The 17,995-nt window shown below is 29.7% G+C and overlaps 1 protein-coding gene across 5 annotated transcripts in view; it reads left to right on the top strand.

Moving 5' to 3' along the window:
- Positions 1–17,995, top strand: part of FucTA (glycoprotein 3-alpha-L-fucosyltransferase A) — a 33,661-nt gene that overhangs the window by 5,314 nt on the left and 10,352 nt on the right. Inside the window, exons 1-7 of one of the 5 annotated variants that reach the window (XM_076533187.1) lie at positions 3,670–3,785; positions 7,931–8,174; positions 8,845–8,934; positions 11,918–12,109; positions 13,457–13,681; positions 15,052–15,243; positions 15,982–16,217. In XM_076533187.1, coding sequence (XP_076389302.1) covers positions 8,013–8,174; positions 8,845–8,934; positions 11,918–12,109; positions 13,457–13,681; positions 15,052–15,243; positions 15,982–16,217 — 1,097 coding nt within the window. In that variant the 5' untranslated portion in view covers positions 3,670–3,785; positions 7,931–8,012. Of the gene's footprint in view, positions 1–3,669; positions 3,786–7,930; positions 8,175–8,844; positions 8,935–11,917; positions 12,110–13,456; positions 13,682–15,051; positions 15,244–15,981; positions 16,218–17,995 lie in introns of those variants that run through there. The other 4 variants (XM_076533186.1, XM_012292965.2, XM_003706588.3 and 1 more) reach the window with 4 other exon arrangements.

The following is a 17,995-nucleotide window of genomic DNA, read 5'->3' as shown; positions in this document are numbered from 1 at the left end:
TTATTATACAAAATACATGAATTATATTTAATTTAATCAACGATATATATAAAACGTATTTAATTTAATACAGAAAATATATGTATAAAAATTTACTTAAACATTATTAAATTAAACACATAAAATATGTTAAAAATTTCCTCACTTTACATAAAATTTCTCCAATGAATGTACTGTAAATTGAAATTGACTAAGATTGGATAATCATATATAAATTATAATTAGTAAGTTCAACCTCAACACTAATCATCAGAAAATACTTTACACGCATGGAGTCGGAAGATACGTTTGTATCTACATAAAAACGTTATTCTTGACAAATAACTGTGTTAAAATTAACTATACAATGTGTGCCACGATTAGTTTGGATAATCGTTTTGTAGTAAATGTGTGTACCGATTTGGGTATCAAAAACAGGCCACGCATATCACATGCTTTCGACAATAAGGAATACATATGCACAATCTTACTAGGCCGACCTAATCGAATTGTAATGATCATTTGTCAATGTAGACTTATAAAGATCATTTCCTTTTAAAGAGATGGCATACATAGATGCATTCTTTAGAGCAATATTTGATACAGAAATATATAACATAAAAAAGAATTACATTTTATGAGATATTGTTTTGTCAAATTTAATTATAAGTTTCAGTACTTTTTTAACACTAAAATTATAATTAAATTATAATAAATTACATAATTTGTTAAACTGATTTCTTCATCAAGATGAAGAATTAATGTGTGTACAAATTTATATTTTGTCGTTTGCTTATTTATTTTTTGACTTCATTTTTTATCTCAAATTAAGTACACATTATACGCCGGTAGGTTTAGTGTTAAATATTGCGACAGAGTTTGAAGTGCAGCAAATTGAAATAACTATTTGCATGTTTTGAGCATACTCGATAGAATATATTTAGTATAAAAAAATAATAGGCAGAAGGATATGTTAACTTTACGTGGACTACATGACGCTCGAACGCAAAATATAAAACAAAAGAAATACAACCTAAAACTAAATCTAACCGATTAAGGAACACATAGATTCTATTCTAACATATTAATCTATTAATAGAAAGAAAAGAGAACAAAAGTTATTTAATGACTTATTCAAAGAAAAAATTATTCAAAACTCTCCTCTAGGTTCGAATATTTTTCTGCATTGTTCCTCCAGGAGATGGCACTACGATTTCAGTGTTGGTCCTTTGACGAGAATGATGTATACTTCCGATCAATGTTATGGTTCCCGGTATGTCACCATAGAGATAATGTGTCTGCCACACCGTCGCTAATCTTCGAGTGTCAAATTTCCACATCTGAATATCAAATATCCAAACGTTACGCCTGTTAAGTCCTCGTTAATATTCATGGCGACCATTTTAGCTTATTCACCCTTGAAAACCTCATTGATTCGTGAAAACTTCTACCATGTGCATTGTATACATATATTAATGTGCATATATTAAAGTGGCCATAGAATGCTAATAGATAAAAAGACCATTATTTAAATAGTATGTAAAAATGTCATGCGTCATAGTTCTGCAATTTCGATCTAATATCTAACATACCTAATAGTATGTTGTATTATACATATCATAAGTAAAGAGTAGTAGTAAATGTATACTAATACTATTAGTATATAACACAAGTAAAAAGCGTTCTTAACAAAAGCCGTAATACGTTCATTTATCGGTTGTTAACTAAACAGAAAGTTTCGCTAAAATATGCGGGCAGATTAAAACGAAACTCGTGGAAATGCGTGAGTATGTAAGCATGCACAGCATTGCGACGAAACAGATGTGAAATCTATTAGTTTCCTGTTACACGTTTCACTATTAAAACTCTTTGTCGCCACATCCTGGACGGCAACAATTGGAAAAAATTCAAATGACAAGTAGGTTATCTTGATATCACTAAGGTCTTGTAAGTTTATGCACTATTAACTGGATGCATTGAATCCATTTCATATTTTGAAATTATAATTACTAAGATTTAAAATTATAATTGACGATCTTTATGCATATTTATGTATTATGTAATTTAAATTTTGATGAAACTGTTTTTACTCTTTGCGAAGTGTATGGTGAAGTTTATTTATGAGGTTTATTTATCAGTGTTCAAATAATTATTTTAGGTTTTATGAGTGTATAATGTGTACGTAAGATACGATGATTGTAAGATCAAACATTAAAGATAGTTGTAGATTTTAATGACGACAGCTATTTACTGGATTTATAAGCAAACAAGAAAGAGTTCTACAAAATTGGTAGACTCCAATATGGCGGACAGATAGCTAACATGGAGGATCTACATCTGATTCTATATTTAATTAAAATTATTAAAAAGGAAGATATCATTTTAAACGTTAATCAGGATGAGTACAAACTTAGTTTACTGAGAAAAGTTAAGGAAAAAATCAGTTGCACTCAATAAATATTTAGTACTGAGAAAATAAATTCGTATTGTTTTAATTATAAAAAAGATATGATTATATTAGAGCATGATACAAATTATTTCAAATATATTGTAAAATGGTAACATTCTGTATTTATTTAGAGTTCTATATTTTATAATATATTACAGGTTACTGTGTATGAACACAATGTACATATAAAAACAAAAATTTACAGTTTTTGTTCATTCCGAAATATTTGTTCTATTCCGATAAAAGTCATATATTTTCGTCTAAAATAAAAATGCATTCTTTTATTCTTATTATTTAAACAACCATACTCAATAAATGATTTCGTTTTATTTTGTCACTCGAAAATATTTTTCCTCTTTATATATACTTGTCTAAAATACAGAGAATAAAATTTAAAACTACATTTAAGTGTTAGCAATATATTTACTAAAAGAGCACATTTTGATTTATAATTTATACCAGTCACATGCTTGAATGGCAAATGCACGTTTATTGCTTTTGTTCAATTTTAAATACAGTTTGTCAAATAGCTTCTATAATATATTAATTATAACTCCACAGTTATAAGTGTGCATTAATTATAAAATATAAGTTTGTTCAAGGAAATGAAGCTTTTCACTGTGTGTAGTATTTCATCTAAATTAAAAATAATGAATCGTAGTGAGGTGTGTTAAAGAAGTGGGACGTACTTAAAAATACAATTAAAGTTTAGTGGCTGTTGACACTAATTAAATCGTATACGCTCGTAATAATTACGAGTATCTCAAGATTTTGAAATGTGTGTCAACTGCAGATATTTTTTTTGGCTTTGATTCTATAAATACGTTCTTATATTTAAATTATTAATAATATTGAACATAAGAACCCTGTATATTATTCGTTTAAAATGAGGTGTTTCAACTCTCAGTATACATACAATCATAATTCTTAGACTCCATAGACAAACTAGATATAATTTACCCATTTTGTTATATCAAATTTAACAACAAAATTTGGAAGAACTTTTAAGAAAATCAAAATCAGTGATATATGTATATTCATTTCTTATGCTAAAAATTAAAATTCAGATAAAATTGCGTGTCCATGAAGCATGAAACAACGAAAAAATGAAATCGATATTTGATAGCTCGTAGTACTTCGTTTGGTTCAGCCTGTATAACTAGTTATTATTAGTTACCCTCGTTACTAGTGATAAGAGATCGATATATCGTAGCATGGCACTTCCGTGGTTATTAGTAATACTTAAGTGCTCTAAAAGTCCACGTTTACCTCGACCGATATGTCGTAACACAGGTGGAACTAGTTATTCAAAAATTAATAAAATAATCCGAAGTTCACATGGATTATACATATCAAAGTGAGTAGCAAAAAATTCCATCAAATTAATAAATATTATTTATATTATTACTTACATCAGGTTAATAGATATTATTTTTATTATCTTTCTGCAACAGTTATGCTATTATTTATTCTTGTTATTAAATTTACAGTTTACAGTATTAAATTTACAGTATAGCCGAAAATTTACAGTATTTGCAAAATAATCTTATATTAAATCCACGTGATCAAAAGTTGAACAACTTTATTAAATTTACAGTAAATTTACAGTATTAGATTGACAGTATAGTCGAAAATTTACAGTACTTGCAAAATAATCTTACATTAAACCTAGGTGATCAAAAGTTGAACAACTTTATTAAATTTACAGTAAATTTACAGTATTAGATTTACAATATAGTCGAAAATTTACAGTATTTGCAAAATAATCTTACATAAAAACCTAGGTGATCAAAAGTTGAACATTTTACTTGAAGCTTGAACGTATGTGTATAAAATTTATGGCCTACGAACTAAATAAAAATGTTTACACCTATGTATACACACAATGGCAGGAATTACATAACCGATAAAAGAATTCGGATTAATATTTCTGTAGATATTGTTTCCGATTTTGACTTTATTCCTTTTGGTAGATAAGATAGATTTCAAATACCTTGCTAGACTTTCCCGATAATGTGAAACAGTCTGCGGAGGTGATTCACTGTGTCGAGGTATGTTGTCTTTAAGCTTGCAAAAAATCTGTGTTTTTTAAGTGTTTCTTTAAAAGAGACGTGTATCGTATAACAATGATGAATCCAGGAGACGCAAATTCAACAAAAAAATCATTTTTTTTTAGTTTGTCAATATCATTCCTTCGATAATTTACTTGAGAAAGAACTTCCAGATATCTAGTTTCAATAATAAATTTTCCTGTTGTAAAAATGATCTTTCTTCCTGTAAACATGTTCTTCTGAAAATTAATCGTATATAACTGTTAATATTCATTTCCACTTTTTCAAAGATTCACTTAAAATTAATATTGACAGTAAGATATAACCGATATATTGATTGTACACGCTATCAGAAATTAAATGAAGTTGTACAACTGATTTTTCCTCAGTTCTTGTTCGTGGCTGCAGTGTGCGATGCCAGAAAAACTTTTTTTAAATTGTATCAAGGTTAGTGAAAATTAGTTACTTTTGTCAAAGATTCTCTAAATATTATTAGAGTATTAAGAAAATTATTTGTAATAAAATTTATACAATCTGTTCTACTTTCTTCTGTTTTACAATTGTATAATAGTTGTCTCGAAAAGTTTTAATTATTAAAAAGAAATAATAAGTGATTATTAAATATTATATATTATCAAAATTTTCCTTCATGCATTTTTTTGGAGAATATTCTCCACAATTTTTTCAGTAAACAATCAAAAAACCATAGACACAAAATCTATTATAAATTTTAATGTTACATCAAAAAGATCAATTTTATATCATTTATACGTGTGTGTGTTGGTAAACAATTTTTTGAAAAATTATTTTCTAAACAGTACGTTCGTTTTTCAAGAATTTTCTCACCGAGGTAAAAACATTTCATTCTAATTCCAGTATTGTAAAGCAGTTGTTGTAGTTTTATGATTTGTTATCGTTTGTGATAAGTAATCGAAAAAGTAAGATATCTTAAGACAGAAAAAATGATGATTATTGTTACTGTTATTTGACAAGAAAAATTTGTAAAATTTATCCTCCTCCTTTTTATGAAACTTCGTACGTTTTTTGAGCAAGGGACTCGTTTTTTTATCGACTGAGATGCGACTTCAAGGGTCGAATCCACCCTTTAAACTTTCAGTCCGAGTACTATCTTGAAAACCAACAAAGGTACATGAAAACTTCTAAAGGTTTTATGGTTTTTTATGTACAGTAATAAAATGAACAAACTGATCAAAATGTTTTGATTTGCAGTCACAAATGTTTGTTATAATAAATAGACATATAGTCCATTTGCAGAGCATAATTTATATTAGTCTACATTAATCTAAGTTTGTCTATATTATTAATAATCCTAAAATAATTTTACTGAATTAAATTCACCTTTAACTCCAAATTATCAGAAACATCTGTAAAGTCAAAATTTATACAAATATTATTTTAGAACATAACTTCCCCAAATGAAATTTACCGAAACTAATTTGAAATTAAACATCAGTAAAGTGAAAATAAGAAATCAGTATCGCTATCAAAATATTTATCAATCTAAGCAACTGATTACATTTTAATTACACGATGATTATTTATTCATGGAATTTCTTGTTTGTACATCACGAAGTGGTCTAATTAAGAACGACGTTCTCCATTCAGGTAAACTTCAGTTTCTGTTCTTGTTGGTACCTTCTTCCACTCTATTTGCAGCCTAAAGGTGTAAATTAAGCGGAAGAATGAACCGCATGAAATTCACAGTGTACATTAGCGGAGAGGCTCTCCGTTACATTAAATTTGCACCATTCGGGTCAACTGTTTAAACATTACTCACTTTACAGCGATCGCTTGTCTTCGACCTGTCTCGATATACATCTGCTGCCACATTTGATTTTACAAGTCTTTATGCTAACGACTTTTTACGGAAGTAATTTCTTGTTTAACACTTTGTCTTGTGGGACTACATCTTGTAGTGTATAGGAATTTTGAATTTAATGAATTTATCGTGTTTGTTATTAAGAATTTCTTCACTTGTGCAATTCGAAACACTTGAATTAATGTATTTATAACACTTGTATTATAAAAGGTGAATAATGTAAGAAAATATTGTGCAAAGGTATGATGTTAAAAGAATGTCAGAATAATTTTTAATAAAATTGACAATGGAGTAATTATCCTTAATAATAAAATATCTTAAACGAAAATTTTTTTATAAATACAGGTTCAAATCGCAGGTTCAAAGAAAGAAATTTTTATACAAAAACTCTTCAAATGTCAGTTTCTGCAAACTTCAATAGTGTTTGTTTCCGGTATTTCAATGTTATCTGATATTTTATCAGTCGTTTCAATTAACGATGCACAAATAAAAGAAAGACAAAATAGATAAAATATTTATGAACGGGAAATATTTCTGAACAGGAAGGTCGATAAAAATTTTGATAGTAATGCAATTTCTCTTGCGATTGCATGGCGGAAACCACGAAGGACATGTGATATAATATGAGGCTAACAAAGTTTATATTAGTATATGCATATTATGAAGATTTATGTGTGTTTATAACATATAGTAGTTAGTGGATGTATATGCACGTATTTATACTATATGGAAGTTAGGTGATGTACATATATGTATTTATAGTATGACAAAGTCAGGTGATGGACGTATGTGATACTCATATGAGGATTCTTAGGAAATCGCAAATTTGGTGATTTGGAAACTTTAATTATTGGGTATTTGGGAATTTGGGAGGTTTGTGAATTTGAGATTTGATGATTGGAAATTTGAGAATTCGTGGATTTGCAAATTTCAGTATTTTGAAATATGGGGATTTGAGAAGTTGGAAATTGGGGAGTTTGGGGAATTTGGGAAATTTAAGAAATTTGAGGCAAATTTGAAGAATTAGGGAATTTGTAACTTTGGGAATGTAGAAATTTGGAAATTTGGTCATTTGGAAATTTGGACATTTGGAAATTTGGAAATATGGACATTTGGAAATTTGGACATTTGGAAATTTGGAAATATGGAAATTTGAATATTTGGATATTTGGATATTTGGATATTTGGGAATTTGGAAATTTGAAAATTTGGAAATTTGGAAATTTAGAAATTTAGAAGCTTTGAAATTTGGAAAAATTCAGAAATTCGGGAAATTTGGAAAATTGTGGAAATTTAGAAAATTATAAAAATTTTTAAAGTTGAGAAAATTGTGAAAATTGAGAAAATTGAGAAAATTGTGAAAATTGTGGAAATTGTGGAATTTTGTGAAAATTGTGAAATTTGTGAAATTTGTGAAAATTATGAAAATTATGAAAATTGTGAAAATTGTGAAAATTAAATAATTTCCACATCTAATAAATTATTCATTATAAGTCTCAAAAATTGCAAATAAAATTTGTGTATCCTCCAATTTTAGAACCTTAACAACCCAAGTATTTGTAAATTCGTGCTTCTAGTAAATTATAAGTTTGTTTAATCTTATGATTTCAGTGTCCCTAAATGGATATCGAGGTTCAGACAAGAAATAACGCATGGATAGATAAAAGTTTTTGACAAAGAGGAAACGTGCGGCATGGGTCTGCCGCGTCTCTCCTTGAAAGGATACTTTTTCTACGTGTTATGTTCTTCTGGCTTGCTGTTGGTTCTCCTGAATCTCTTACAGGACGAGATATGGCATCGTATGCGACCACATCCCGGACAAACGCAATCTGTTCGACTCGCCGACAGCACCAAGGTATTCTACAATATTTACATTCTAATTATTTAATTATTAGCACGAACTTTTTGTAGTACGTTTGTACTTGCACTGGACAGAAGTGTGTAATAATCATTTGATAAACTTACTTTGAAAAATATTCTAAAACTATGAATTCTAAAATATTACATTAAACGAAATGAATTTTCAAGAATGATGTGCTAATTAATTAACGATGTGCTATTTAAATTTTGTACAAATTATAAGTGCTATCTTATCTTAATTACAAACTGTGTAAAAGTCACTGAATTCAGTAAAATCATCTCAGTTGTTTTCAAGATAAAAATATTTCAAATATAAAATATTGGAAAAGAAAAATACCGGAAAGAATTAAATATCGAAAGAATATTTGATGTAAATATAAAATGTATCGTACTGTGTTAAATTCTAAAAAAAAATGTCTTTCTTTTTTATTTTCATTGACTACAATTTTTCTAAATACTTATGAGAATTATTTTAAAACTCACATTATAGTAAAGTTACTTTTATGGTATCTTTAGACAAATAATTTAAGGTTCATTCAAAGTGAATACCAAGTATTAAGTAGTTTCCGTAGATTTTTTATTGTGCAAATAAATTGTTAGAAAAGTATGAAAATACCATAACTGAGAGTACATTAAGAACATGTAAATATCGAATTTCGATGCAGATGAAACAAAATTGGCCAACAAAATTGAGGAAAACGACAATGCATATTCTGCAAACTCAGGAAAAAGCGAAGAAAAAAGTTCCATCGGAGGTACAGTTTAAATTGCAATGTCCATAGATGGCGATAGCAACACAGTATACGCGAGAAACACACTTGAGAAAACTTTTACTATTATATTGGCGATTATGATTCAAAAATCTAGTTTTGGCTTTCACTATTAATCATTGAAATTTTTGTAATAGTGTCTTTGAAATAGGCATGATCAAATCTGCTGATAATTATGCATGGTTGACATCCATAGTCTTCATTATAAGATTTCACTGTAAATTCTTTATGACGTTGTTAGGTAACTTCAAAATTTGAGTTTATTAAACGGTATGTTATTGACGTTTATTGGTGAATTTATTAATTATTTTGTATATTTTCACTTTTCAATCATTAAATTTCATAAAATTTAATATATTAACTTACAAACATTAATTACAATATAAGTTATAAAAACAATCTTTGTGCTTGTACAGTGGTTTGTTCATATCGATTCTCACTCTTACCCATCACTACTTTCTTTAGAGGTTACTTGAGTAGCAAAATTATGCTACACCATGTATAAAACTTAATATATAGGTAACTCATAAATAAAAATAGCAAAATAAGTTATAAAAACAATCTTTGTGCTTGTACAGTGGTTTGTTCATATCGGTTTTCACTCTTACCCATCGCTACTTTCTTTAGATGTTACTTAAGCAGCAAAGGTTATGCTACATGTATGATAATAACGAAATACATACGCCCTTAATACGCCAAATATATATAAGATTTTCTACACGTCAGCAGAGTAAAAAATTAGAGATGTCAATTGATCATGTCTGTTTTAAACAGGAACATGAAATATCTAAATACGCGCAGGATGACAATTCACAACTGAAACATTCAAATGTAGATGCATGTGCCACCTATTAGTTGTACTTAGAAGTTTAGAGTAGAAGGCACAAGCTTTTAGTTGTCGCCAGAGGACTTTTAATCTAATCACAGATAGGGGAAAAAATAATAGTCATTGCAACGGTGCTATATGCATTAGTACGCATGCAATCGCTCTGATAACATCGTGCGATAAGAAATATCGTATTACTTCCGTGATGATTAAGTTAGATAATGAATTAAGTAATACTGAATTACATGACGAATTGAATAACACCGCTACTGTAATACAGATTAACTTGAAAAGTAATTTTCAGAAATTTGAGAAGTTTGATAATGTTAAAATACAAGATGGAGAAAACTGTGAGATTGTTATATTAATTTTTTCTTTTCTTCTCTCTAGTAATAAAATTATGTGTCTCACTAGGACTAAAATATTTGAATTTCAAAACCGTATTCGAATATTCCAATATTTACAGCTCTACAGAGCCTGCTTTCTAGCATCGCAGGAATCTGATTAGTTATTAACCTACTTATTAACCTAGATGTGGTCCAAAAATACGTCTGAATCGAAGCGTGTTCCCACTTGCACCGATCACCCCTGCATTTCTTTCAAAAGACTTCTTTTCAGGCATACGCTACTTACGTTCGCGATTATTTTAACAACCGATTGTTCGTTTTCAATGGAGCCTTTTGTAACGTTCAAAAGTATTCCTAATTCATTGAGGAGGTTTTAAAGAGCCGATCGAAAGATCTTGCGTCAGGGCGTTGTTGGAACCTTAATGAGATAAGAGGAGTATATCGCCATTTGTTCTTTACTATAGTAACTCATTTGCGTAGTTTCAATATGGAAATAAATTGTTATGACGGATTTTATTTGTTATTTTCTTATATTGCTTTGAGGAGTTTATAATATTTATGGAAAAGAACATTGAGATGTAAAATTGTTACGATAAAGCGAAATCGTAAATTAAACTATTAATATGTTACCTGATAAGCTTCCACGTAAATCTTGTTTGGGAATAATAAAACATATTATATGTTATTATGAAAATTATTACCATGTTATTACAATTATTAAATATAGCATTAGAGGTTAGATTCTTACAAAATGTCGGTGGTCTGCCATTTTAGATTCCTATCGCCATTTTACAAGTCAGATTTTACATTCATTAACTGAGATTTTATATTCGTCAATGATATTTTATATCTTAAAAATTGCTATCTTCAATGCACGATTTGCGAGAAATGTTAAAACAGGTTATGTTCATAGAAATTCAATATAATCTACATTTATTTCGCATTTTCTAAAACAAACTTCTATAATTCTATTCAATATTCAATACAATTCTATATTCGATAAAATTGTGTTACCGAATTCTTACAGTTTTGTAATTTCTTATCGAAGCAAAGTTTCGTTAACGGATCGCGAAATGTCGTCCATAAAAGATGGTCACTCTTCATTAGTAGTTGAAACAAGTTTCGAAAAGTAATGGTACTTCTACATAAAGCTTGATGGTTCAGTCTTTCAAACCTTCTTTCTCGCTCGCGCAAGAGATAAATACGCGGAGAAAACTACTACCTCTCACCGTAACTGATCAGTATTTGTATGTCTCTGCAAAGTTGGTTTACCTGTTCAAGTATTACTTTATTCAGTCGACAAAATGGAGCTGTTTGACCTACAGAAATGGTGAATTTATCACAACAGAGATTAATTAATAATAATTATAATCACTATGAATATTTTCAATAATGAGTTACAAATACAGTTACAAAATAGTCAATTATCCACCCCTGTTAAAAAGTACTTAACTAAAAAATTTTCATTCTATAATTTAGTTTAAAATTTTTTAAATTTGTAATCAGATTTGTAATCTTAATAAATAAAAATTTTAATTTACATTAATAAATTTTATTAACAAATTCTATATTAATTTTCATTTTTTAAAACACTATAATCTTGAACGAAGCAACATAGAATATACACGGAGAAAAATTTATTTTGCTTATAAAGCAATAAACCCAGAAGCATTTTGTAAATTAACTTTAGGACAGAGAGCAATAGATGCTATGTTCCCTAAATATTAGCTAGAATATAGAAGAGGAGCGTTGTAAAGAATAATGATTTTATTAAACGCCATTTTCTTGTTAAAAGGTATCCAATTTAACCGGCACGACGATTCTATCACGTAACAGTATAGAATCTATGGATCCATCGAAAAGACCTTGGTACATGAAAGGTGGAACCAGAAGACCTTATCCTGCCATCAAATCCCATCGCACTGGTCGGAGATTAGCGCGTTTGTGGCCGGATGAAGATGTTTACGATGATCGTGTTACGAATCAAGTAAGATTTCATACTTTTTATAATCTTCTTCATATTATATTCATATTCACGTTATCAAACAAGTAAGAGTTCATATGGCGATTTCCATGTTGCCGTAACGACATTACAAGCAAATATCGCTAGGGACGCTTTAATCAGAATCGCGAGGTAACGATATCGATTTTGATTAGCGCCGCCATTTTTAAGTAAAATCGATACCACGGAATTTGACGACGTTCAATTCAAGGATGAGTTCCAATAAAAAATGTCGGTAATTCATGAAATATTTATTTTATGAATGTACACATAAATTAGGACAGCATAAATACCACTTACAAACAATATAAATGTTAAAACAGATTAATAACAAACTTTTAAATTTTGTATATACGTAAAGTGTGATTTTATACTTGTTATAATTCGAAAATAAGAAATTTTAAAAGACCTTCGCTATCTTTCATAAAATTTATGTTCTTCTATCTTTTAAAACTGTTTTCATACTAAAACGATATACGGAAAGTAAATAAAACTTTATTACGCAAATTGTATCATTTACTCAAAGCGTTTTTACAAAGTGAACGCGCGTTTCGCTGAAAAATAGAGTTATTGATAATTGAGTGTACTCTATTAAACAAGTAACGCGCAAAAGCAAGTACCGCACGTTAAAACCTGTCCCATTTGTTCCAGGAATAAATTACCGGCCCGTAATTTGCTGTTTTGAAATGAATTACCTAATTACGCGTTTGTTCTAAAGTGTAGTAAACAACAATGGGAGTGTTGTGTTCCCCCTTCTCATTTATATTGCACATAGACATATATGTAGATGCATACATCTTTCACCCTTTCTTCTCCAGCACAATACGGCCTGCTATATAGGGCGGCGTCCTAATATAGAGTTAAGAGAGGGGAGATATAGCGACTTTAAAAACTACTGACGTACCATTCAGACAATAACCTTTTTAAAATCGAACCAAACGGCTTGAGTTTCTTGAAAGAACAACTACAAAGTTATGAAGGATGTTCACTATTTTCTTTGCGATTCCGACTGATTGTTAAATCATGACTGAAACTTTTAGTAAATATTCTTAGATCAAGAGAAATTATTTAATAATTATAACAATTTTAGTAATTGTGAAACTGAGATGCCCAAATTTCATTTGTATCATAAAATTTGTTTAAGGTACCAGAGGTATTAATTTATTCAGAATAGTAACATTAAAACGTTAATAAAATATTAAGATAGGGACACTATTAAGAAGCCGGTAAAAAATTAAAAAGTTTATTATATTTTCCCTGTTATGTTTATTGATATTCTTCCATTTAGAAAAGAAAATAAAATGAATAAATAAACGTGTCTATTTTTTATAGCTGATGTACGTGCCCACCGATTATAACAAAACAAGCGAAGAACACCAGTTGAAAAAGATAATGGTTCCGCATGGTATGCCGGAGGCGAAAGTTGGTTCCGACATATTTCTTCAGCTTCGTTGCCCAGTAAATACTTGTACGATTGTTAGGGATAATTCAGACGAGGCTGATTTAATTCTGTTTAAGGATTATATAACTCATGTGGGAAGGAGATCGCCGAATCAAGTACGTAACATGAATAATTTTATAGTTATAGTATAATTGTTAAGATTAACTTTGTTTTTGACTGATATTCATCTATGATATTATATGATATTGTATGATACTATATGATACTATATGATATTATAGTGTAAGTTATGTTGAAGTATTAATATTAACCCTTTGCACTCGAAGACAATTTTACTGTTTGCAAACAGCAACTTTAAAGTATTAATTAAAATGTTAAATGACTTCTTTTGAAGTTATTATTTCTTTACTAATAATTTCCACTATTGTCTATTTCACTATGTTTATACATCACATAAGCACTATTATAGAATTAATTAAATAATGCTTGTTTTAAATTATTGTATTAAATCGAATAGCGCCTAAGAGGCGCCTCTCGAGCGCAAAGGGTTAACTTTGTTTTTGACTGACGCCCATTTATGATACTATATGATATTATATGATACTATACAATACTATATCACATTATATGATACTATAGTGTTCGTATATGACTATAGTAGACATTAAAGTACATAATAGATTAATTAAAAGGAGAGTGCAATCTTGGCGACCGTTTATCGACGCCACAGATACTGTCGTTCGTCTTTACCTTGAGTATACTACTGGATGACACAGACACATCGTTATACTACTGAAACTTAAATATGGCCGCCTCTTTAACATTGCATGATGTTTTTAGTACAAAGATAGCACGACAAAGAAGTCGGCGCATGAGATGTTCTGTACTAAACAGACTTTATAGAGGGTGTTTCAAAAATTGTGGTGCAAATGGAATAGTGATACGTGAAAATGAGTTGACAGAAAGAATGATACATTAATATTAGTTTTTGAGGAAATTTGTATTGATAATTTGTTTAAATTGTAAGAATATTTATTTACAACAATACAGATGACAAGTTTATTTCTTTTACTGAGTTTTATACATCTCGAAGTCCATATGATTCAAAACTCTAAAATTTTTTAATTATGAGCAAAATTTCAAAATTCCAATTAATTTTGTAAACTTGTCTACTTACAAATTTCTGTTAATTTATTACATGACATAACATTTCCAAAACCGGCTCTCAAGCTATCATTGGCTCGAAATGCAAACAAATTGAGAACATCTATTTTATACAATAAATGTCCCAGTTACGTCATATAAATAATAAAAAGTGACTGCACAATATTTATGAAATGAAGCCAAAATGTCTGTCATAATCAATCATTAAACTCACCGAATCCGGCCAAATGTCACATTACATCAGTGTCGTATAATATAATAATAATAATAATCGATAGCTCTTGTATGTTCTTCTGTACTGATCTCAAAAGAAGCTCGTTAATTATTTATATGCGTGAAATGAGACTCATACAACTTTCAGCAGGTGTGGATGCTGTACCTTTTAGAGTGCCCTTATCACACGCAGAGCGTCAAGAATGCGGTAATTAATTGGACGGCTACGTATCGACGTGATAGTGATATAGTCGCACCCTATGAAAGATGGCAGTATTACGACCCTAGTGTCACGCAAATACCGCAGACCTTCAATTATGCAGCTAACAAGACTAAAAAGGTAATACAATGATGGTTTTTATAATATTTTATGTGTGTTTTATTTGAGAATTTGGGGGAATGAGGATTTGGGGATTTGAGGATTTGGAGATTTGAAAATTTGGGGGTTTGAGAATTTGGGGGTTTGAGGATTTGGGGATTTAAGGACTTGGAGATTTGAAAATTTGGGGGTTTGAGAATTTGGGGGTTAGAGAATTTGGGGATTTGAGAAATTGGGGGTTTGAGAATTTGTGGGTTTGAGAATTAGGAGATTTGAGAATTTGGGGATTTGAGAATTTGGGGATTTGAGAAATTGGGGGTTTGAGAATTTGGGGATTTGAGAGCTTGGGGAATTTGAGAATTTGGGGGTTTGAAAATTTGGAGATGTGAGAACTTGGAAGATATGAAAATTTGGGGGGCTGAGAATTTGGAGATTTCAGAACATAGGGATTTGAAAATTTGAGACCTTGAGAACTTGAAAACTTGAGAACTTGAGAACTTGAGAACTTGAGAACTTGAGAACTTGAGAACTTGAGAACTTGAGATCTTGAGAATTTGAAAACTTGAGAACTTGAAAACTTGAAAACTTGAAAACTTGAGAACTTGAGAACTTGAAAATTTGAAAATTTGAAAACTTGAAAACATGAGACCTTGAGACCTTGAGAACTTATTGCATTCCAAAATTAAAAACATTGAAGTTTAGCACCTAAATAACATTTTTTGATATTTTAATTGAAGATGTGTAATGTGTTTGTTTTAGGTGGCATGGTTCGTTTCCAACTGTCATCCACGAAACCAACGTATGCATTACGCTAAAGAACTATCAAAATATATACAGGTAGATATTTATGGCACCTGCGGTACTCTTCGATGTCCACGTTCACAATCTCAAGCTTGTTTCGAAATGCTTGATGAAGATTACAAGTTTTATCTCGCTTTTGAGAACTCAAACTGCAAGGATTACATCACGGAAAAATTTTTCGTCAATGGTCTTGGGTATGATATATTTTTTATTATAAGTAGATTTTATATTAAGATGATTCATTGTAAATTGACGTTTCAAAATTCATAGTAATATATGACGTATGGTATGTGATATGGACATATGATATATGGTATGTGATGTATAACATATGACATGTAGTATATTATATACGATGTATAATATATAACATATAACATTTAACATATAACATATAACATATAACATATAATATATAACATATAACATATAACATATAACATATAACATATAACACATAACATATGACATATGATAAATGACGTATGATAAATGACATATGATAAATGACATATGATAAATGACATATAATAAATGACATATGACAAATGACATATGACATGGAACATATGACATATGTTATACAACATATGATATATGATGTATGACATAAAACATATTACATACAACATACGATACATGACATGCAACATATGATATACAACATATGACATATGACATACAATACATGATATATGACATAAGACATATTGCATATAACATATGATATGAAATAAATGACATATGACATATGTCATATGACATATGACATGTGACATCACATATGAAAAATTCATGTACAGGTATACACAAATTATACATATAGGACATATTAACATTTTGTAGAGTTGTTACCATAATTGCCAAAGTGTACTTTACATCTAGTTGTTACTGCCCTTATTTAGTGCTCTCTAGTGCAAGTAGAGGGTTTCAAGATACTCTCTTGTCCTACTCTGCTGAAGTGTTGTCTTCACCGAGATTTGGGGATAAGAGTTACCAATCTCAGAAACTAGGGTGTAGTTGGTAGCTTTGTTTCCTTTTTATACGAAAAAATATTCTGTTCGAAATACTAATTTACTATTTTTATAATTCATACATGTTATATGTTCAAATTTTTGTATTTCTACATTTCCAAATTTTCAAATTCACATTTATTTTAATTTTCAAATGTCCAATCATTCGAATTTCTAAATACAGATATTTAGGTTTCAGAAAACCTTAATAGGCAAATTCAGAAACTCTACTTTAAAGTTCAGGAATTTCTGGAATCTCAAATTTGCAGGTTGAGAATTTCGAAGTTCATTGATTTCTATATTTTAGAATTCCTAAATTCTCGAAGTTCAAAATTCCCAAATTTCCATATTTTCAAAGTTCAAAAGTTTCAAATATCTAAAATTACCAAGTTCTCAAATTTTCCAACTCCCAAGCTTCCAAATTCTCAAATTTTCTAACTCCCAAGCTCCCAAATTCCCAAGGTTCCAAATTCTCAAGCTCCCAAATTTCCAAGCCCTTAAATTCCCAAGTTTTCAAATTTTCAAGCTTCCAAATTCCCAAGCTCCCAAATTCCCAAGCTCCCAAATTTTCAAGCTCCCAAATTCCCAAGCTCCCAAATTCCCAAGCTCCCAAAGTCTCAAGCTCCCAAATTCCCAATCTCCCAAATTCTCAAGTTCCCAAATTCCCAAGCTCCCCGATTCCCAAGCTCCCCGATTCCCAAGCTCCCAAATTCCCAAATGTACAAATTCTCAAATCCTCAAATTTCCAAAATCCTAAATTCTTGAATTTCTAAATTCCCAAATCCTTAAATCCTCAAATCCCTAAATCCCGAAACCTCCAAATCCCCAAATTTTCAAGTTTTCAAACTTCAATATCTCTCAAATCCCTAAGTTGTGAAATTCCCAAATCTCCAAATCTGTAAATTTCCAAGGCCCTAATCTCCACACTCCCAAATTTACAAATCCTTAAGTCTCCACAT

The sequence above is a fragment of the Megachile rotundata genome, chromosome 7 (genome assembly GCF_050947335.1).
Source record: "Megachile rotundata isolate GNS110a chromosome 7, iyMegRotu1, whole genome shotgun sequence".
NCBI classification, from domain to species: Eukaryota; Metazoa; Arthropoda; class Insecta; order Hymenoptera; family Megachilidae; genus Megachile; species Megachile rotundata.
This window is presented reverse-complemented; position numbering and strand designations above follow the sequence as displayed.